The sequence below is a fragment of the Xenopus laevis genome, chromosome 7L, assembly GCF_017654675.1.
Source record: "Xenopus laevis strain J_2021 chromosome 7L, Xenopus_laevis_v10.1, whole genome shotgun sequence".
In the NCBI taxonomy this organism is placed as follows: domain Eukaryota; kingdom Metazoa; phylum Chordata; class Amphibia; order Anura; family Pipidae; genus Xenopus; species Xenopus laevis.
The window spans coordinates 12610706-12633934 of NC_054383.1; the positions used below are offsets into that span (position 1 = coordinate 12610706).

General features: G+C 42.2%; 1 protein-coding gene across 1 annotated transcript; it reads left to right on the forward strand.

Moving 5' to 3' along the window:
* The first annotated feature begins 12848 nt into the window (after positions 1-12848).
* On the forward strand, positions 12849-22578 carry nrbf2.L (nuclear receptor binding factor 2 L homeolog). The gene is made up of 4 exons (XM_018225113.2): positions 12849-13085; positions 18963-19047; positions 20150-20190; positions 21422-22578. Exons 1-4 carry the CDS (start codon positions 13056-13058, stop codon positions 22151-22153), a joined length of 888 nt encoding a protein of 295 aa, XP_018080602.1. The 5' UTR covers positions 12849-13055; the 3' UTR covers positions 22154-22578.
* The last annotated feature ends 651 nt before the right edge of the window (positions 22579-23229 follow it).

Sequence of the window (23229 nt, forward strand, 5' to 3'; positions counted from 1 at the left end):
TTTTATTTGTGGTTTTTGAGTTATTTAGCTTTTTATTCAGCAGCTCTCCAGTTTGCAATTTCAGCAATTTTGATTTGAATAAGAGATTGGAATATGAATAAAAGAGGCCTGATAAGTAATAGAAAGTAGCAACAAAACATAAATGTGTAGCCTTACAGAGCATTTGTATTTAGATGGGGTCAGTGATCCCCATTTGCAAACTGGAAAGATCCAGAAGAAGAAGGCAATTAATTCAAAAACTATAAAAAAGAGAAAATGAAAGACAATTGAAAAGTTGCTTAGAGTTAGCCATTCTGTAACATACTAAAAGTTAACTTATAGGGGTGGTTTACCTTGCAAACCGGAGAGCTGCTGAATAAAAAGCTAAATAACCCAAAACCCACAAATAATAAAAAATGAAAACCAATTGCAAATTGTCTCAGAATATCACTCTCTACATCATATTAAAAGTTGGCTCAAAGGCAAACAACCCCTTCCTTTAAGTGGTTAAAGCCCAGAAGTAGAATCTATATCACTGGCATGCTGGTGCTTCTGGGTTAAAGCTACAAACTCTACCATCTATGGCACTTAAGGGGTTAAACATGGATTTTAATTGATGTCATTATATGCGCTGATTTTCTGCAATGTGGTACAATGGGTTGCACTTCAGCTTTGCAGCTCTTGGGTCTCAGACTCAATTTCAGGTTCTCCCCACGTCTCCCTCCGGGTTCTCCAGTTTCCTACAAAAAAACAGGCAGGGTCGTTGGTTCCTTATGAAACTGACCCTAGTGTGTGTGACTGTGATAGGGACCTTAGATTGTAAGCTCTACTAGGGCAGGGGCCGATGGGATAGATCCATAATCTCTGTACAGCGCTATGGAACATGTCGGAACTATATAAATAAAGGATAATAAAGAAACTGATGTTGGGGAGTCACATTCCTAATTTCCTGGCATTTCTAGATGGGAGAAGTTAAGTCATTTTCCCCGGCACTCCGCGTGCTTCATCTTTTAACTCCCGGCAGTGAATTTTTTCCAGCTATCAATATGCCAGGGGCGCGATATTAGCTCATCCGTCATGATTTACTTAATGTTTTCTGAATATAGCCATATTTGATTAAACTGTAATGCAAACATATCATATCACGCCACATATATTATTGCATCCATCAATCAGGTGCTTGGAGTAATGAAATGCTGATAGGGTGGGGAGAAAAAACGCCTAATTCTCCGCGTGTCGTTTGAGTGATTAAGAGAACGATGATGCTCTCAGCCCGTCCCAAAAAGGCTCATTAATATGCATTAGCTGCCAGCGAGCCCTGCGTCTTCTGAGATCTCTTTAACTGTAGTTAAAAATGATTTTTTAATGTATTAAACACACAGATATTAATACCGAAGATAAATGGGGGCTATTAACGTTTATAATGACACAATGTGACTTTTATGTTGGGAACATAATTCCAAGTTGGGGAGAGCGCGAATAGATTTGCGCGACAAAAGGTAGAGAGAGAGATCGATTGATGCCGCTCCATAAAACACAGATGTGACAGCTTCTCGCTGGGATATTTACTGAAGTGTATTGAATGTGACTTGACTTGGATAGAATGTCTTAAAGGGGCAGACATTTGTAGAAAAAAAAATGTCATATTTACCTGTCAAGAGTTTTAGGGTCACATGAATTTAAACGGTTCACCTTTAAGTTAACTTTTAAAATGTTATAAAATCGCTCACTCTAAGCAACTTTTACATTGGTCTTCATTATTTATTTTATATAGTGTTTGAATTATTTGCCTTCTTCTTTTTCTAACTCTTTCCAGCTTTCAAATGGGGGTCCCTGATCAAAGCTATAAAAAAAATTGCTCTGTAATGCTACACATGTATTGTTTGCTACTTTGTATTGCTCATCTTTCTATGCAAGCCCTCTTCTATTTATATTCTACTATCTCGTTTAAATCAATGTAATAAATCAATGTAATTTGGACCCTAGCAACCAGACGGTTGAAATGGAGAGCAGTCTCTTCTTTAAATCAATGCATGGTTGCTAGGGTGATTTGGACCCTAGCAGCCAGATTGCTGAAATGGTAAACTGGAGAGCTGCTGAATAAAAAGTAAATAACTCAAATGACTCAAAAACTACAAATGATAAAAAATTCAAACCAGTTGCAAATTGTCTCAGAATTTTCACTCTCTACATCAGAGGTCCCCAACCTTTTTTACCCAAGAGCCACATTCAAATGTAAAAAGAGTTGGGGAGCAACAAAAGCATAAAAAAGTCCCTTGGGGTGCCAAATAAGTGCTGGGATTGGCTATATTTGTAGCCCCTATGTAGACTGGAAGCCTACAACAGGCTTTTCTTGGCACTATACTTAAGCAGAGGGAGGGTTATCAGATCACCCAGGTAGAAGGGGGACCTGTAAACCTGCAATGCCAGTGTTTCTTTAACCAATCAGTGCTCACGCCTCATAAAGTTTTTGTTGGATCAACTTTTTCTGAAATGTAAACGAAGGAATGACTGTAGAAAACACAATCACTTCTCCACGGATCAATTGTGTCGCCGCTGGCCTGTCCGGCCCATGTGAAGCACCTGCCTAGCCCCATTTACCAAAGCCGCCATTGATTAACCTTGCGAGCGGGTAATGAGATGCTCATAGGATCAGTTCACTTAAAGTCTTCTTAATAACCCATCAGTGAGCAAGTTCCATGTGCTCCCCAACCCCATTTATCCAGGCTAATGTCCCCGTTCCTCCAGGCGCTGTGATTTTCCTGCTCAGGGGAGAGGAAAAGGATATCGATTGACTTGTTGTGACTGCTAAAAATTGTAGCTGATGTTAATGTGATCCGTCTGGAGCACATATTATGCCTAGGAAACGGAAAAAAAATCAAATGTCACAAATCAAGTTTTTCAATCTCCCCCTAAGTGCCGTGTGTCTTACAGAGACACTATCAGACTGTTATATAGCAACTCCTGACTGTGGGGACCTTCCCAATACACTGTTTCTATTCTCTCTGCCTTTCCTGTTCCGACTCCTGAAACAACGGAGCTGAAGAAGCTGACAAGACCTGGAGGAAAATTTCTGCTATATTGTTTCAAGAGTCAGAAGCAGACGGCAGAAAGGGACAGACACACGCTGTTTTCAGCTGCACTTACATTCATAAATGACTTTAAACCGGTTGTTCACCTTTAGATAAATTTTTAGTATGATGTAGAGCAGTGATCCCCAACCAGTAGCACGTGAGCAACATGTTGCTCTCCAACCCCTTGGATGTTGCCCTCAGTGTCCTCAAAGCAGGTGCTACTTTTTGAATGCCAGGCTTTGGTTGCATAAAAACTATAGTATAGTGCCAAGTAGAGTCTCTTGTAGGCTGCCAGTTCACAAAGGGGCTACCAAGTAGCCAATCACAGCCCTTATTTGGCACCCCAAGGGACTTTTTCCTTTTCCCCAAATCTTTTTACATTTCAATGTGGCTCACGGGTAAAAAGGTTGGGGACCCCTGATATAGAGAGTGATATACTGAGACAATTTGTAATTGGTTTTCATTTTTTAACATTTGTGGTATTTGAGTTATTTAGCTTTTTATTCTGCAGCTATCTCTCTTGAGACTATTTGAATTTGAATATGAATAGGAGAGGCCTAAACAGAACGATGAGTAATAAAAAGTAGCAATAACAATAAATGTGTAGCCTTAGAGAGCATTTGTTTTTAGAGGGGGTCAGTGACGCCCATTTGAAAGCTGGACAGATTCAGAAGAAGAAGGCAAATAATTCAAAAACTATAAAAAAGAAAAATAATGAAGACCAATTGAAAGGTTGCTTAGAATTACCCCTTCTACACATAACATGCATACACATACACAAAGTTAACTTAAAAGGGTGGTTCACCTCTAAATTAACCTTTAGCGTGTTATAGAATGGCCAATTCTAAGAAACTTTTTAATTGGCCTTCGTTATTTCTTTTTTTTATAGTTTTTGAATTTTTTGCTTTTTTCTTCTGACTCTTTACAGCATTCAAATGGGGGTCTAAAATCAAATGCTCCTTAAGACTACAAATGTATTGTTATTGCTGCTTTTTATTACTCGTCTTTCTATTCAGGCCTCTCCAATTCATATTCCAGTCTCCTATTCAGATTATTTTTTTATCATTTGTGTTTTTTGAGTTATTGATTTGATTGATATTGATGTAGAGAGTGATATTCTGAGACTATTTGCAATTGGTCTTCATTTTTTATTATTTGTGTTTTTTTTATTATTTAGCTTTTTATTCAGCAGCTCTCCAATCTGCAGTTTCAACAATCTGGTTGCTAGGGTCCAAATTCCCCTAGTAACCATGCATTGATTTGAATAAGAGACTGAAATATGAATAGGAGAGGGACTGAATAGAAAACAAAAAGTAGCAATAATTATAAATGTGTAGTCTTATAGAGCATTTGTTTTTACATGTGAAGTCAGTGACCCCCCTATCTGAATTCTGGAAAGAGTCAGAAGAAGGTAAATAAATAAAAAAAACTATAAAAAAAGAATGTTGAACACCTGACCCTTGGTTAGCTCTCCTACTGCGTAAGCCTGAACTGATAACGTACAATGAACATAAACTTTGTGTTCAAATGTGCCTAATCACGAGAGGCTTAATAGCTAAAAGATGGAAGGGCCCACCTCCAACTATGCAGGAAATCCGAAACAAGTTGTGGTGGTCGATCGAAATGGAGAAGCTTACTGCTATGTTGAACAATAGGCTCAGTAAATTTGAGGACGTATGGAATATCTGGTTATATAGAGAAGGACTATTGCTAAGACAAATTTAATACCTCAACCATCAGGAGCTCTCACTCAACCCCTTCCCCTCACCTTCTTCCCCTTTCCCCTTTTTCCACATTTATAAGGAATTGTTATATAATTGTTAACACATACTTGGGTTTGTAGATGTGAAAACCATGATATGCGAAGATTGAATATCAGTACAATTATATTGCTAAATGTGTAAACAGATACCGAAAAGTGCATTCTGTTAACTTCAATAAACAGAAAGTTGAAAAAAAAAGAATGTTGAAGATCAATTGAAAAGCTGCTTATAATTGTTTATTCTATAACATACTAAAAGTTAACTTATAAGTGAACCGCCCCTTAAATCCATTGGAAAATGTGGAATAAATGCATATTTGGAAAGTTGTATAGAATGATATTTTCTGTCATTATTAAATTATATTAAAATATGAAGGGCGGTTTACTAAATGGTTGAAAATGCATTATGTCTTTATAACTGCACCCAACCCAGAAGAACAATGACTAGTGAATACAATGCCAGTGAGTCCAACATGAGCTGCAGAAAATGGGCATCTACACTCACTGTCCCTACTACTACTACATGCCATTCATATATACATATATACAAGCAACCGGCCCCTCCAGACTGAGTCAGCAGCTTATTGGCCCATCTAAGGGGTCTTCTCAAAAGCCTGGCTGATATCTGCCCAAACATCACCCATTATGATGCAGCCGTTGGCCTGGGGCAAACCAATTGGATTGGCCAGATTTCGGCTGGTACATAAAGCCAAAGATTTGCTCATATGGGGACATGACTGATTGAAAGTCTGACAGTCAGGCCCGGAGAGAGGGAGGAAATTGGACAGGATGGGTGCAGCTGATAGTGAGTTCTCTAATCATGACATGAATCACTACTATAGTCTTTTTGTTATCACTGTTACCCTATCAGGGTGAAGTATTCCCATGCTGGCTGCTCTAGGGGGTGATCACAGGCTGCACCACCCCACCTTCCTGACTTTGTATTGTACTCTATCCACCAGGCCCGGACTGGCAATCTGTGGGTTCTGGCTAATGCCAGAGGGGCTGCTATAAGGTCCCATAGAAAGTCAGTATTTAGTGGGCTGGTGGGGACTGATTGGGCCTCTGTGTACCTGAAATGCCAGGGCCTATTTTAATTCTCAGTCCAGACCTGCTATCGACTTTATATTCTGGCCCTGGGACAACCAATACAAATGTTTCATTAAAAGGCCATAATAAAAATAGAGGAATACAAATCAAAATGGGCTAAACCCTTCTCATTTATAATGGAATGCCTTCAATGGATTTTCTTCACCATTCATAGGGGGCCACAAACATTCTTTTGCTTAGGGCGCCCTCTACTGGTAAGAGCATGCCATGGTTTTAAATTTAGATTAAAGGGGAACTCCTGCTTCAAAACCAAAATTAGATAAAGAGGTTCAGATAACACAGAAACCCCTAATATACACATGAGAGCTACCTGTTTCTTCAAGAAGTATGAATAAATGGCTTTTTCTATGCTGAAATCCAGCTGTTTAACAGTTCTTCTCTTTCTGCATCATTTGAAATCCTGGCAGGGAAGGAGGGAATAAACACTGATGTTACTTTCTTTTAAAATTATTTTTATTGAATTTACAATAAAATACATTGACTTGACAATATGACAATCATACAATGTTTAAAAAAAAAAATTCATGTGAACAATAAACATGACATGTTAAACAATTAGACCTGTTATCTTAAATAAGACATGGCAAAGCAAGGATGAATAAATCAGTTAGAATTAAAGTATTGATAAAAAAAAATTAACAGTTGTGTGAATTACTTAGACTCTATAAAGTTTACCCAATTGATTTATTTTCAATCATCTTACCCTGTAAGTTTAAGAATAAATTTCTTTTTGTTATCATCTAAAGATAAAATATAGAGGGACCGTCTACATTTAATTTTATTTCTTTTAAGTAAATCATCCACTCTAAATCTAAAAACCTCCTGAATACATAAGTTGTATAAATATGAGAGCACATCTTTCAAAGTTGAAATATGGATTTTCAAGTAGCTGCCATAAACACTGATGTTACAAATTGTAACAACTTCTCCACATCTTACAGACAACATGCAGGAACTACATAACCCACGATGCATTGCTCTGTGATGTTCATTACCTTATTGAAATCACATGTGCAGGGAATTGTGGGGTGTGGAGGATGCAGGCTGAGGACAGGTGGCTGTTGACACAAAGTAACAGTAGTCAGACAGCTCAGCAAAGTAGTCAGACAGATCAGCAGAAGAGCAGGGGGTAGGCTCAGGGAACTGTCAGAAACCATTAAAAATCATGAAAAGTCTGCATATTTTTTAATGGATGTATATTGCAAAGTTGCTTAAAATTATGTTTACTTTTCAAAAAGTTTAAGTTATGTTTGTGTGGAGTTCACATTTAAGCTCGAAACTAGAAAAAAAATGGTGTAAGTTCCCATTTGGCACAAAATGCGTTAGGCTATGCATGTCCTAATAAACTACCTGTAACTTTTTACATATATTTTTGCTACTGTTCTTATTGCCAGCAAGCCTCACCACTTCACGGATTTCCTAAATGGTGTGAGGTGCCCAAAAAAAATCAGAGGAAATAGTTAAAAGTACAGTAAAAAAAAAAGCATTTATTTGTACATGGAGAATAACGGCCTAAAGTGTGTCATGCCTCCTGGGCTCATTAAATGTAATTGTCCATTTTTCTTTCTAATAATATGACCCAGGCTGGGCTGAATTACAACACGTCTATATGTTTTATATATTTCATTATTGAATTGAGAAAACAACCAAATTTGAATGGCCAAAATTTCCCCTGTAGACTTGTGTTTCTTACCTGGGAATAACTATACTTCCAGAATTTTGGCATCTCTCTGTACAATTAACTTCATGTGGATAGTTATCCAAACTTTTCCCCAGCTTCCTTTGCAACAGGGAAGGGTAACAAATTTCATTGTGCACCACAGCCCCCTAGTGCCCATCTCTAGGAACTGCAACGTAGCTGAAACAGAATAAAGGACAAGGAAAAGTGGGATTATTTTCATGTAACTCACCCCCATGTGACTGTAGTAGCTCAGTGAAAACTCCTCCTGCTTGCAGCATTCTCATTTCCAATCTTGTGCCATATGCTTTAAAGGGCATGTGTCCAGTCCTGGGCAGAGCTGGGTATCTGCTGTATCACTTAGACTGTAAGCTCTACGGGGCAGGGACCTCCTTCCCACTATGTCTCTTACCACATAGCACTTATGCTCTTTGTCCTGATATTATTCTGTATATATTTATTATGTGATTTGTCTTTCCTGTGTGTGTGTATATATATATATATACATCGCTGTGGCTCCTTAACTGCAAATTAACAAATAAAGTTATACATACATACATACAGGTAAGAGAACACTACAAGCAGGGGGATTTTTTTAAAGAATAGGAGCATGGGTTGTCAGAAAACACTGAGCACCTGGGGTCACATGGGGTGAGTTTCAATAGAACACCCCCAGTTTTTACTTTCCTTGTCCCAAAAGCTTGCATCTTCTTGCTTAGTGCCCATGACATGCCATGCTGTTTAGGTGGGATTAATCCCAGCACCACTTGTGCTGCCCCTGTATTAAATGGCATTGGCTAAATTCTGTCGTTTCATATAACAATCAATTCCCAGTATCCTCATTTGACATTTGTATTTGTTTTGACAGTTCATTAATAGCTGATTGTGTAGCTCATTTCTCAGCAGCCATTGCTATAATTTCTGCATCTGAAATAGAACATTATAAACCCTATTTATTTGAGCCCATCTAGAATAAAATAATCCCAGCACTATGTATAATGCCCCCCGGTATTACTATACTCCAAAGTGAACAGGAACATCCCAGTTGAAATAAATACCCCAAGCTCAATCAGAGCCCAGCAAATATAATATTTCCATTTTTCTGACCCTGTGTAGAAATATAATACCCCAATATAACTTCAATATAACCCTGTGTAGAATATAATTCTCCAAGACCCAGTCATAATATCCCAGCTGAACTATAATAAAATTCCACAAAGTAGTGTAACAATAAGGGAAGCAGAAATGGGGGCGGGGGTAAGAGGCCCAGTAAGTATGAAGAATAAGCACCCCTGGCTATAACATACTTCCCAACATTTTGGAAATAAGTTGCCACGCGAATCACAAATTTTTACCACGCCCATTTTTGTTGCCACACCCCTAATTACCATGTTCATTTTACAAAATGTGGCAGGTTATGAAAGATTGAACATATTTCTGTGGGGTTTTTTTTCCATTTATTACACTTTTGCTAATAAATGTGAATTGCCCTTTAAGCTGTGAGTCTAACTTCTCCCAAGGGACTTATTATCTTATATTGTTACAATTACTTATTTGCTTATCTCAAATTGTTACAAAGTATCGTATCTTCTGCTGTGGCTGTTCTGGGCTCTCTGCCAAAAGCCAATTAAGTTAGAAACTTTGTTTCTTTTTCTGGCTGTTCAATACAGAGAAAAACTGGACTTTACAGTACAAATCAGGGACTGCAGCAGGTTGAGCTGTCAAAAGAGGGACTGTCCCTCTAAAAACGGGACAGTTGGGAGGTATGCTATCATCGGCCATTGTACAAGCGCAATCTATTTTCTGTTCCATTGGTGGTAGAGGGGGCCCTATATTTGTAGACACCCAGGCTGAAATGACTCCAAGAGAAATATTCCAGCTGAAATATATATCATCCAACTACAATGCACTTTAGGGTTTGCAGAAAGCATTCAGCTGATGATATAGTGACACCCTGTGGCCAGATAGGTAAATAACAGGAGAAATACATTGAATAATGTATCTTTTTTTTTTTGTTCAGTTGCTTTCAGATAATTCACCAGAAATAAATACTTTTTCAATGAATTACTTCCTATCTGTGGTTGTTTTTCCAATATAAGTTTAAAGTTTTATTTTCACCTTCTTATGTCTTTCTAAAGCAGCTCTGGGGGGGGTCACCAATTCTGTAAACTGTTCTAAATTATACATTTCTTATGTTTGGCCCTGCTGAGCAGAATTCCTAAACTTTATTAAAGGGTTTGTTCACCTTTTGAGATAACTTTTAGTATGATGTAGAGAGAAAATTCTGAGACAATTTGCAATTGGTTTTCATTTTTTATTATTTGTGTTTTTTGAGTTATTTAGCTTTTTATTCAGCAGCTCTCCAGTTTGTAATTTCAGCAATCTGGTTGCTAGGGTCCAAATTAACATAGCAACTATGAATTGATCTGAATAAGAGACTGGAATATGAATAGGAGAGGCCTGAATAGAAACACGAGTAATAAAAGCAATAGAAATACATTTGTAGCCTTAAGGAGCATTTGATTTTTAGATGGGGTCAGTGACCCCCATTTGAAAGCTGGAAGAAAAGGCAAATAATTAAAAAACTATAAAAAAAGAAATGAAAGGCCATTAAAAAGTTTCTTAGAATTGGCCATTCTATAACATGCTAAAAGTTAATTTAAAGGTGAACCACCCTTTTAAGTTAACTTTGTGTATGTGTATGTCTGTTATGTGTAGAATGGACAATTCTAAGCAACCTTTCAATTGTTCTTCGTTTTTTTGTATAGTTTTTGAATTATTTGCCTTCTTCTTTTGACTCTTTCCAGTTTTAAAATGGGGGTCACTGACCCCATCTAAAACAAATGCTCTATATGGCTACACATGTATTGTTAATGATACTTCTTATTACTCATCTCTCTATTCAGGCCTCTTCTATTTATATTCCAGTCTCTTATTCAAATAAAAAAAACACAAATAATAAAAAATGAAAAGCAATTGCAAATTGTCTCAGAATATCTCTCTCTACATCATACTAAAAGTTAAAGGTGAACAACTACTTTAAGGGGCTGATTCACTAAGGGTCGAATATCGAGGGTTAATTAACCCTCGATATTCGACTAGGAATTGAAATCCTTCGACTTCGAATATCAAAGTCGAAAGATTTAGCGCCGATAGTTCGATCGAACGATCGAAGGATTATTCCTTCGATCGAACGATTAAATCCTTCTAATTGAACGATTCTAAGGATTTAAATACAACGATCGAAGGAATATTAGCCAAGTTAGCCAAGACCTTCCCCATAGGCTAACATTGACTTCGGTAGCTTTTAGATGCCGAACTAGGGGGTCGAAGTTTTTTTTAAAGAGACAGTACTTCGACTATCGAATGGTCGAATAGTCGAACGATTTTTACTACAAATCCTTCGATTCGAAGTCGTAGTCGAAGGTCGAAGTAGCCCATTCGATGGTCGAAGTAGCCCAAAAAAACCTTCGAAATTCGAAGTTTTTATACTTCGAATCCTTGACTCGAATTTAGTGAATCGGCCCCAAAATGTAAAAAGGTACCAGGTCTCATTGAGAATGAGTTTAGCACAGACTATAGATCAGTAGGTGTCACTGCTGAGCTGTAGAGGTAAATGAAAAGTCTTTTAAACAAAAACTGTAGATTCCACAATAAAACACAAAATATATTTATAAGCGACAATCAGGGCTATCGATAAAGCCCATTTAATGATTCCACTTATAGTTTTATCAATATCCTTTATTTAACCAGTGCCACTGCGCTGTATTGTGGAGCTTAGTGGTGTAACTAGATGTGACTGGGCCCCACAGCAAATACATTTTAGGGCCCCCAACATAACCAGAGGTTGTCCTGTTTTACCAATATAAGTTGGAATTGCTCATTATTTAGGGTCTCCTATACCTCCTGGAGTCCTGGGCCCCCCTGCAGCTGCAGGGTCTGCTTCCTCTGTAGTTACACCCTTGCTTACAATCTAAGGCCCTTATCACATTCACACTAGTGATGGGCAGGCTGGCCCAAAACCAGCGGGTCGGGCAGGTTTGGGCCGACTCCTGCACAAAATCTTCAGGTCGCGGGCGGTTCGAGCTCTTCTCCTGCTCTCCCCAACAATTAATCAATATCTATTTCATGGTTAAAGGGGGTTGTTCACCTTTAAAAGAACTTTTATGAACAAGGATATTCATGTTGCTGTTTATTGTATTGCCTGAGTATCCTTGTTCATCTGGTACCGATAGAGTTGCCACCTTTTAATAAAATTTCCACCGGCCAGTGGTGGGGGCGGGAACAAAAGGGCGGGCCGTGACATAAAAGGTGGTGGGTTGTGATTGGAAAAGGGGTGGGTTGTGATCTAAAAAGGGGCGGAGCTACAGCACGCAATGTCCAGAAGGAGGCAAAAAGGTAAATTTTGAGCGGATTGGGGCCGGCCAAGGACTTTTGTTGGGGTATTACTACATTTGTAAATTTGTAATAGCAGCCCCAGTCTTGGCAGGTTACACATACCTCCCAACTGTCCAGTTTTGAGCGGGACAGTCCCTCTTTTGACAGCTCAACCCACAGTCCTGGCGTTTGTACTGGAAAGTCCCAATTCCTCTGCACTGAACAGTCAGAAAAGATACAATGTTTCTAACTTAATTGGCTCTTGGCAGAGAGCCCAGAATAGATACTTAAGATACATTTGTAACAGTTTTGTCCCTTGGGAGAAGTTCAACTCACAGCTTAAAGGGCCATTCACCTTCATTAGTAAAACTGTAATAAAACATAACAACTACAGAAATGTGTTCAAACTTTGTAAAATGGGCGTGGTAATTAGGGGGTGTGGCTGCAAAAAGGGGACTAGTCAAAAAAAAATTTTTGTCTCTATCCATTTCCAGAATGTTGGGAGGGATGAGTTTACGGGCTAGGTCGGTGGCAACCCTAGGTACTGACGAGGAGTGTGGCTCAGTAAATTGGGGGCAGTAGCCTTACAGAGCTTTTGTTTTTAGGTGGGGTCAGTGACCCCTCACTTGAAAGCTGGAAAGAGTCAGAAGAAAAAAACTATAAAAAACACAAATAACGAAGACCAATTGAAAAGTTGATTAGAATGAGCCTTTCCTGTCTGCGCCCCAAGTCTCCCATATCGCCGATTTATTGAGTTTACTGACAAGCGCCCAAAGTAACGACCCACAGCTCCTCCCCTTCGCTCCAACTCCTCCCTCTCGGCTTCCTCCGCCTTCGCTGTCACGACGTCACCATTCACGCGGCTGACAGTCCGAGGAGGAGAATGTGACGCCAGAGTAGGCGGGGCGAGAGGGCGGAAGTTGTTGTGTTGCTGCGGGAGGCTGTTTGTCTGTGCTGCTGCTGACACAGCCGGGATCACCGAGCCAGAGATTTTCTTTCCTCTTCTCCCGAGCGCACCCTGATGAGCGGCCCCGGATTCAGGCTCCTTCCACTATAGCTGGCCCAGCTGGACTCTATGGAAGTGATGGAAAGTCCCCTGAACCTGGTGAGTGTCCTGTGTGGAACCGGTGCCTATTAACCCTTATATGCGCGGCCCACACCGACTGATTTACACCAGGGCCCTCCTCAGTTAATTCCTATGTCTCTCCTCAGGGAACTCTCATGTCCATTAGGGAACTCTCATGTCCCTCAGGGAACTCTCATGTCCCTCAGGGAACTCTCATGTCCATCAGGGAACTCTCATGTCCCTCAGGGAACTCTCATGTCCCTCAGGGAACTCTCATGTCCATCAGGGAACTCTCATGTTTCTCCTCAGGGAACTCTCATGTCTCTCCTCAGGGAACTCTCATATCCCTCCTCAGGGAACTCTCATGTCTCTCCTCAGGGAACTCTCATGTCTCTCCTCAGGGAACTCTCATGTCCCTCCTCAGGGAACTCTCATGTCCATCAGGGAACTCTCATGTTTCTCCTCAGGGAACTCTCATGTCCCTCCTCAGGGAACTCTCATATCCCTCCTCAGGGAACTCTCATGTCTCTCCTCAGGGAACTCTCATGTCCCTCCTCAGGGAACTCTCATGTCTCTCCTCAGGGAACTCTCATATTCCTCCTCAAGGAACTCTCATGTCCCTCAGGGAACTCTCATGTCCCTCAGGGAACTCTCATGTCCATCAGGGAACTCTCATGTTTCTCCTCAGGGAACTCTCATGTCTCTCCTCAGGGAACTCTCATATCCCTCCTCAGGGAACTCTCATGTCTCTCCTCAGGGAACTCTCATGTCTCTCCTCAGGGAACTCTCATATCCCTCCTCAGGGAACTCTCATGTCTCTCCTCAGGGAACTCTCATGTCTCTCCTCAGGGAACTCTCATGTCTCTCCTCAGGGAACTCTCATGTCTCTCCTCAGGGAACTCTCATGTCTCTCCTCAGGGAACTCTCATGTCTCTTCATCAGGGAACTCTCATGTCTCTTCATCAGGGAACTCTCATGTCTCTTCATCAGGGAACTCTCATGTCTCTTCATCAGGGAACTCTCATGTCTCTTCATCAGGGAACTCTCATGTCTCTCCTCAGGGAACTCTCATGTCCCTCCTCAGGGAACTCTCATGTCTATCAGGGAACTCTCATGTCCCTCCTCAGGGAACTCTCATGTCCCTCCTCAAGGAACTCTCATGTCTCTCCTCAGGGAACTCTCATATTCCTCCTCAAGGAACTCTCATGTCTCTCCTCAGGGAACTCTCATATCCCTCCTCAAGGAACTCTCATGTCTCTCCTCAGGGAACTCTCATATTCCTCCTCAAGGAACTCTCATGTCCCTCAGGGAACTCTCATGTCCCTCAGGGAACTCTCATGTCCCTCAGGGAACTCTCATGTCCATCAGGGAACTCTCATGTTTCTCCTCAGGGAACTCTCATGTCCCTCCTCAAGGAACTCTCATGTCCCTCAGGGAACTCTCATGTCCATCAGGGAACTCTCATGTTTCTCCTCAGGGAACTCTCATGTCTCTCCTCAGGGAACTCTCATATCCCTCCTCAAGGAACTCTCATGTCTATCAAGGAACTCTCATGTCCATCAGGGAACTCTCATGTCCCTCCTCAGGGAACTCTCATGTCCCTCCTCAGGGAACTCTCATGTCTCTCCTCAGGGAACTCTCATGTCTCTCCTCAGGGAACTCTCATGTCTCTCCTCAGGGAACGCTCATGTCTCTCCTCAGGGAACTCTCATGTCTCTCCTCAGGGAACTCTCATGTCCCTCCTCAGGGAACTCTCATGTCCCTCCTCAGGGAACTCTCATGTCTCTCCTCATGGAACTCTCATGTCTATCAAGGAACTCTCATGTCCATCAGGGAACTCTCATGTCCATCAGGGAACTCTCATGTCCATCAGGGAACTCTCATGTCCCTCCTCAGGGAACTCTCATGTCCCTCCTCAGGGAACTCTCATGTCTCTCCTCAGGGAACTCTCATGTCTCTCCTCAGGGAACTCTCATGTCTCTCCTCAGGGAACTCTCATGTCTCTCCTCAGGGAACTCTCATGTCTCTCCTCAGAGAACTCTCATGTCTATCAAGGAACTCTCATGTCCTTCCACAGGGAACTCTCATGTCCTTCCACAGGGAACTCTCATGTCCCTCCTCAGGGAACTCTCATGTCCCTCCTCAGGGAACTCTCATGTCCCTCCTCAGGGAACTCTCATGTCCCTCCTCAGGGAACTCTCATGTCCCTCCTCAGGGAACTCTCATGTCTCTCCTCAGGGAACTCTCATGTCCCTCCTCAGGGAACTCTCATGTCTATCAAGGAACTCTCATGTCCATCAGGGAACTCTCATGTCTCTCCTCAGGGAACTCTCATGTCCCTCCTCAGGTATGTACCAAGTGCAGCTGCTGTAAAACTGTAACTATCAGCCAATTGCAGTTCAGTTTATCAGCCAGTAGTGTGGCCCTCAGTGTGTGATTTAGGGCCCCAGACTCATTCCTCTTCTCTCCAGGCCTGGGGGCAGGTGTATAGTCTTACTGCTGGATAATGTCATCTTATTATTGTCATCAGATTTATTTAGCACCAACATATTCTGCAGCGCTGTACATAAGGGAATATAACTTCACCACAATTCCTATCCTGACTGTGGGACAAAGCATGGAATGGGGCCCCGTCTCACAGTGTGTCCCATATACTGCCTTTATTCTATCAGTGCATTTCTTTCCCATGTCTTCCCTCAATTTCCTGCCACTTAGTATATTTCTCCCCATATTTCTGTATTTATTATTGTAAGCCCCCCCCCCGATCATTGTTAGGCCAGAGTCCCCTATATTCTGTGCTCTGAATTCATCCCTGCGCCCCCCCATTCTCCCCGTCTGCACCTTTATGTATTTGCCACTTTCCCACCAAACCACTTTTATTTGAAGTTAAAGGCAAACTAAACCCTCCAGGTATCTGACTTCTGAAGGTATTACTTTTCAGACCCATACCTTCTTCAGTAGCCCCCTCAAGAACCCATCCTAAGAAGCCAAGACTGATGTGTGACCCATCAGGTTAGAGGTGTGATATCATTGGACCAACAGGACTTTCCATAGCAAGTTCAGGTTGCCCCCTGGCCAGTGCAGAGGCGGGTAGTCTGGGTACCCTAACACAGCAGCTCTACAGGCCTATATGTTTGTATAGTGACCCTGTAACAGCTGCTGATGTAACATATCATTGACTTCCTAAGGCAGGGAGTGAAAAATTACAATATTGATCTGGTGCAGGGGTACTGGGAGTTGTTTGTGACTCCTGGGTAATCATTAACCTCTTTCCCTTTTACTGGAAATAACACCGAGTTTTACTTTCAGCTGCCGATATCCGGGAATCTTAAGTCACACGATCCAGCCCTATAAATAACCAATCAATAATCTGCATTCTTTCCCTACTTTCCTTATGCAGAATGGATGGGTTGGTCCCTTGCTCCCACTCCGCTCATGTTGTCAGAGTCCTGGGCTCCCTGAGGAATGAGATCTCAGTTTTCAGCCCGCATATGGGTGTAACCTAAGCACAGGCAGGGTGTTCTTGCAGTATTTGGGAGTGGCCCCGGAGTCATGTCCATATCTGAGAGAGGAGCAAACAGGCGCTGACTGAACTGCTTTGGATGGGGCAGTGTGTGTAAGCCCCTCGCTGTTACAGCATGAGGGGGACGTTTTATCCCACTTCACTTTATCACTCATTTCTAGAAATGAAATATCTCTGATTAGAATGTCTATTTGCCATATTATAAAGGAACAGTTCCCAGCAATCTGATCAGTTATGCAGTTCAATAATAAAATCTCCAGTAGATTGGCTGTCCGTTTGGCTGTTTTGCACAGTACAATCCTTATCAATGGGTGTTGGCATTCAGAGCCGATCAGCAGCAGCACGGAGCACTAACACCTCTTCCTGTTTCCCAGTGCTAATCACACAGGGAGAGAGGATTCACATACTTTGGGGCAGTTGAGTAACTAGATGTTATTGGGCCCCACTACAAATTAATTTTAGCCCCCAACATAACCAGAGGTTGTCCTGTTTTACCAATATAAGTAGAAATTGCTCAGTAGTTAGGTCCTCCTGGGGCCCCTATACCTCCTGGGTCCCTCTTGCAGCCACAGGGTCTGTTTCCTCTATAGTTACACCCCTGTTTGAGGGGGATTAGAACAGATCAGAAGATGTTCTGCCCCTGACAGCAATCGTACAAAAGATAGGTCAGACAAAAGCTGGTGACAGTCTCCCACTGATATCGTCAGATAGGCAACACATGCAGAGATATTATCGGCAGCCGACAGAAATTTTCTAACCTGTCCGATTGTCTGAACGACCGATCGCCATTTCACGAAAAATGACGGGACACACGGCCCGCTGATTTGTAAGATCAAATCTTTGTGCTTAAGGCCTATGATAGATATTGCTTTTTGTCCTCTGCTGAGCAGTGCCCGACGCAGGCCATAAAGTGGCCCTGTCCTTACTGCCTGCCCTGTGGGCCCAATTTCTAAATTACACTGTTTACACTGCAAATAATTCACTCTACAATATAAATTTTCATTCCTGAACCAGCAAGTGTATTTTGTTTATTGTAATATTGGTGTGTAGGTGCATCTCAGGTCATTTTGCCTGGTCATGTGCTTTCAGAAAGAGCCAGCACTTTAGGATGGAACTGCTTTCTGGCAGGCTGTTGTTTCTTCTACTCAATGTAACTGAATGTGTCTCAGTGGGACCTGGATTTTACTATTGAGTGCTGTTCTTAGATCTACCAGGCAGCTGTTATCTTGTGTTAGGGAGCTGCTATCTGGTTACCTTCCCATTGTTCTGTTGTTAGGCTGCTGGGGGGGGGGGAAATCACTCCTTCACTTGAAGTACAGCAGTAAAGATTGACTAAAGTTTCTCAGAGCACAAATCACATGACTGGGGGCAGCTGGGAAACTGACAATATGTCTAACCCCATGTCAGATTTCAAAATTAAATATAAAAAAATCTGTTTGCTCTTTTGAGAAACAGATTCAGTGCAGAATTCTGCCGGAGCAGCACTATTAACTGATGCGTTTTGGAAGAAAAAAAAAAATTCCCATGACAGTTCCCTTTTAAGAGTGACTAGTGCTGTTTCCTCACGGATCATGTTGACACTGAGAGGCAGGACTGGCAGTTTATTTACCTACAGGAGGAGGCTATAGAGCGGCGCGGGTTAGTCATTAATGCACCGGCTCCATCATGCAGAGCTGGTGAATCCACATGCCAACGTCTCCCCTGTGTGTTTAGTTCTTCTAGATCCACAAAGGCTCCATGTCTGCTGCTACTCTGCATATTTCTATGCTTCTGTGCCAAGTGAATTGGACAAGATCCCATGTTTATCATTAGCAAATAACCCAATTGAACTTTAGCAGAATTGGCACACAGGTGCCACAGCTGCTGCGCAGGACGGGAAACAATCCGTGCGTCGGCAGAAAAACCCAAGGGCCACTGGCTTGTGGGGACTGGGGTGCCCTCTGCTTTCTGTAGTGGGTAGTGCACAGAGGGATTTCAAGTTCCAGAACATCAGAGCAGCCTCTTTCTTTCTCCTGACGACTTCCTTGACTACTTGGTGGTCAGACTGGTGTTAATATGACCAGCAGGTGGCGCTATTGTAAAAAAAAGTAATTCATATTAACAGTACATTTATCCTTGGATAATGTCTTGGAATTAAAAAAAAATGTAAGCAAAAGTAAGCTAGAATAGCACCCTCGTCAATTTTACATTCACTTATTTTTAAAGTTTACTTATCCTTTTATGGGAAAATATGTGGGAGGGGTTGTGTGTCTCTGTGAGCCTAATGGGTTGGGCAAATGGCTCCCATGAGTCAGAGACGGACTGTCATGGCTGCAAGGAGTTGTTTTGATCTCTCTTTCATTAACCAGTTAACCCAGAGACTCACAATGCAATGTGCTTCTTTTATTTCCTAGGCACATCAGCAAAGCAGAAAAGCGGATCGGTTTTTGGCAACAGGCAAATATGAAGAGGCCATTGCTTGCCACAAGAAAGCTGCCGGTAGGTCACAGACAATATCTTTCCCAGCGCTGCCGTTAACTAAAAGTGGTCATACACAGGCAGATTTAAACTGCTGATTCGGGTCCTTTAGACCAATTCGGCAACTGATCTGCCCATGTATGTGACATTCTAACGGCCTCCCCGACTGATACGGATATTGATCGGTCTTGATCCTGTCTGTGCCTCTTCCAATCGCTGAAATCCGATTATTTGTCCGAGGGAAGAACGATCGGATTAGCCTATCGCCCGGCCTTTTGGTGGGCATATAGTGTATGGCCACCATAACTGGCTACTACTCTGTGATATTGATCAGTAGTGATGAGTGTATTTATTTGCCAGCCATGGATTCGCGCGAAATTCCAAATTTTGCCATGTGCTTATTTTTTTCGGCAAAACTGAGGCGAGATTTCTCAGTGAAAAAATGCTCATTGGCTTTAATACATTAGGACAAAAAAGTCGCCATAAGAAAAAACACCCATTGACTTTTAAGGGTCAGGGCACACAGGCAGATTCGGGGAAATTAGTCGCCCAGCCACAAATCTCCTCTTCATCGGGGCGACTAATATCCCCAAACTGCCTTCCCGCCAGCGATTTACATTTTAGCCGGCGGGGAGGCAGTCTGGGGAGATTAGTCGCCCCGAAGAAGAGGAGATTTGCTGCCGGGCAACTTCGGAAACAAATCATGATTAGTGCCATCCCGCCGACAATTTACATTTTAGCCGGCGGAAAGGCAGGGGAGGCAGTTGGGTGAGATTAGTTGCCCCAAAGAAGAGGAGATTTGTCTCTGGGCGACTAATCTCCCCAAATCTGCCTGTGTCCCCTGACCCTAATGCATTAGGACAAAAAAAGTCGCCATAATAAAAAACTCCCATTGACTCTAATGCATTGATTACAAGTCCTCCGTCCTTGTTGGGAAATTTGCCTTTATTCATTGGCTGTGCATTCTAGCTCCCCTCTCTAGCCTAGCCTAGTCTAGTCACTGCAAAGCAGCTCTATTGGAGGGACTGATCATTGATCATCAATTGCAGAAATGTTCTATATATTGACACTATCATTGAGTCCAGCAGCTCCTCATTTTCATTCTGCCTCTTTTCTTGTGCAGCTTATCTCTCAGAGGCCAAGAAGCTGACACAGTCTGAGCAGGTAAGTGCTCCACCTGTAATTGGTCATTCAAACTTCTATATTTATATTCAAACATATTAATATTGCTTCTACAAGGATAAAATAACAATAACATAGGTAATATATCATTATGTCAGGACTTTAGCTCCTTCAAAGTGATGCAGATTTGTCCATACCCATAGCAGCTCTGATTCCTGAGCTGTGGAAGACACACAGGTAGGTTCTGCTAACAATAAGACCTGAGCGCTGTACATAGGCAGTTTAAAATAAAGTCTCACCACCTACTTGACATGAAATGTAATGTCATAGCCACAAGTTAAAGTCTCTGTGCCCCCTGTTGTTTTGTCTAAGTTTAAGTTACTGATGCGGGAAGCATCTCTGCTCAGGTCCACCACGTATTTCACAACTGAGCAGAGAGGATCAGGAGATGCTTCCTGCATCAGTAAATTAATTTTTTTTGCCATTTGTTGTGGCTGTCACCTGGACAGAACATTCATACTCACAACAATGTCAAAGCTGCTCATGTCATGAAATCTAAACACAAATGATGCAAAAATTGTAAGAGAACTCATATTGCACTTAAAGGATAAATAAACCTTTAAAATAAGTGAATGTAAAGTTGACGAGGTTGCTATTTTAAGCACTTTTGCTATGTACATTATTTTATTTATTTTTTAATTCCAAGATATTAAAGGATACATGTACTGTTAATATGAATTAATTTTGTTACAACAGCACCACTTGCTGGTCATTTTCCCACCAGCCTGACCAACAAGTAGTCAAGGAAGTTGTCAGGAGAAAGAGGCTGCTCTGATCTAAAAATTAGAAACTTTTCTCAAATCTTTCCTAAGCAGAAGAACATCAGAGCAGCCCCTTTCTTTCTCCTGACAACTTCCTTGACTACTTGGTGGTCAGACTGGTGGGAAACTGACCAGCAGGTGGCGCTGTTGTAACAAAATTCATTCATATTAACAGTACATGTATCCTTTAATATCTTGGAATTTAAAAGAAAATAAATAATGAATGTAAATTGCAAAAGTGCTTAGAATAGCCCCCTCATCAATTTTACACTTTTCACATATTTTAAAGGTTTACTTATCGATATGCTGTTGCATTTCATCATGTATTCCGGCCATGGCCTGCAGTGTGGCAGCTCCATTTGCTGTAATGCAAGCAGTCAGTATTATAGGGTTAAACACTCAATATTAAATAAAATAATCACTATTTACGGATGTTGCCTATAATCTCACAGGCTCAGCTGTCTCTGGAGCTCCAGAGGGAAAGTCACATGAAGAACCAATTGTTGATCCAAGAGAGACTGAAGCGAGCGAGGAGAGAGGAGAAACTCAGAGCCCAACAAAAATCAGTAGCGGCGGAGAAGGAGCAGACCTCGCGTCTCCAGGCCTCCTACAGATCCGCTACTGATGAAGTCATTAGCCAAAATACACTGGTTTCTGCGGGGCAGAAATCAGGTTCCAACCCAGGGAAGGGCTCGGAGGAGATCCCCAGCGTGCTGGATAGAGAGCCAGACTCTCTCATGTACTTGCTGCAGCGAAGGAAGGAGCCGGTGGAGACGTGCAAGCTTTCCAAAGCTTTCCCTAAAGATGACAAAACCAAACTGGAGGAGCAAACGACCACCATCAAAGAGTTAAACCAACTGGTGGACACGCTGCTCGCCGAGAACGAGGCGTTGAGAAGGGAGAACAAGAAGCTGCGGGCAGAAGTGGCCAGGCTGCAGAAGCATCCCGAAAAGGATCTGGACATCTATACGGATTTTGTGGAGAAGTCAGAACTGTGGAATTTGCAGCAGCCGACGGGAAGCTCAGCCAATCCCACGTCTGCCTGGCAGAAGTTTGTAGCGCACAGTGGCAAGTGCACGGACATTCCCAATCTTCCACCTCTAGACATTCCTCTGCCGGAGCTTCCCCCTCTAGAGCTCCCCGAAGATATACAATCCCAGTTTAAAGGACTTATGGATAGCTAGAGACCTCGACCATCCGTGTACAATCTCCAGGAAAGGGAAATCTATCAGGGCAGCAATACCGTAAGGACAGTAGCACTGGACCAGGATTCACTGTCAGAGGAAATGTACAGGATACTAGTCGACACGTCACTGTGAAACGGTCACTACGAGTTCTCCTGCTGAACCAACCGGAAATCTACAACTGATAATATTTCTCCCATATTTCTTTATCTTCTCTCTCAGTACTGCCTGGAATCATTGTTGCCTACAGTTTCTAAGCAGTGTGTGCACTTCCCTAACAGAGATAATGCAGAGCCTGTCTCTTTTAACATACTTGTTATGCATTCGGAATGTATTTATCTTTTTATGCACAATACCCAGGTCCTCAGAGGGGGACCAAACATGGGAGACTGCCATTGGACATTCAGAGAGTGGGGTCCGGCAAAGCAGCAGTTGTGGGTTGCAGCTCATCGTGGAAGCTCATTGTTGCAGCACTAATTGCTCCCATGCACAGGCACTCAGTGGCATCTGTTGTAGAAACAGAGATACTAGCCTCTGGGAAGGGAGTGTGACTGTGGGATAGCAGGTATAGTAGGGAGAGATGGTGCCTATAGTAACAGTGGGATAATAGTCTCTGGGAAGGGAGTGTGACTGTGGGATAGCAGGTATAGTAGGGAGAGATGGTGTCTATAGTAACAGTAGGATAATAGTCTCTGGGAAGGGAGTGGGACTGTGGGATAGCAGGTATAGTAGGGAGAGATGGTGCCTATAGTAACAGTGGGATAATAGTCTCTGGGAAGGGAGTGTGACTGTGGGATAGCAGGTATAGTAGGGAGAGATGGTGCCTATAGTAACAGTGGATAATAGTCTCTGGGAAGGGAGTGTGACTGTGAGATAGCAGGTATAGTAGGGACTGATGGTGTCTATAGTAACAGTGGGATAATAGTCTCTGGGAAGGGAGTGGGACTGTGGGATAGCAGGCATAGTAGGGAGAGATGGTGCCTATAGTAACAGTGGGATAATAGTCTCTGGGAAGGGAGTGTGACTGTGGGATAGCAGGTATAGTAGGGAGAGATGGTGTCTATAGTAACAGTGGG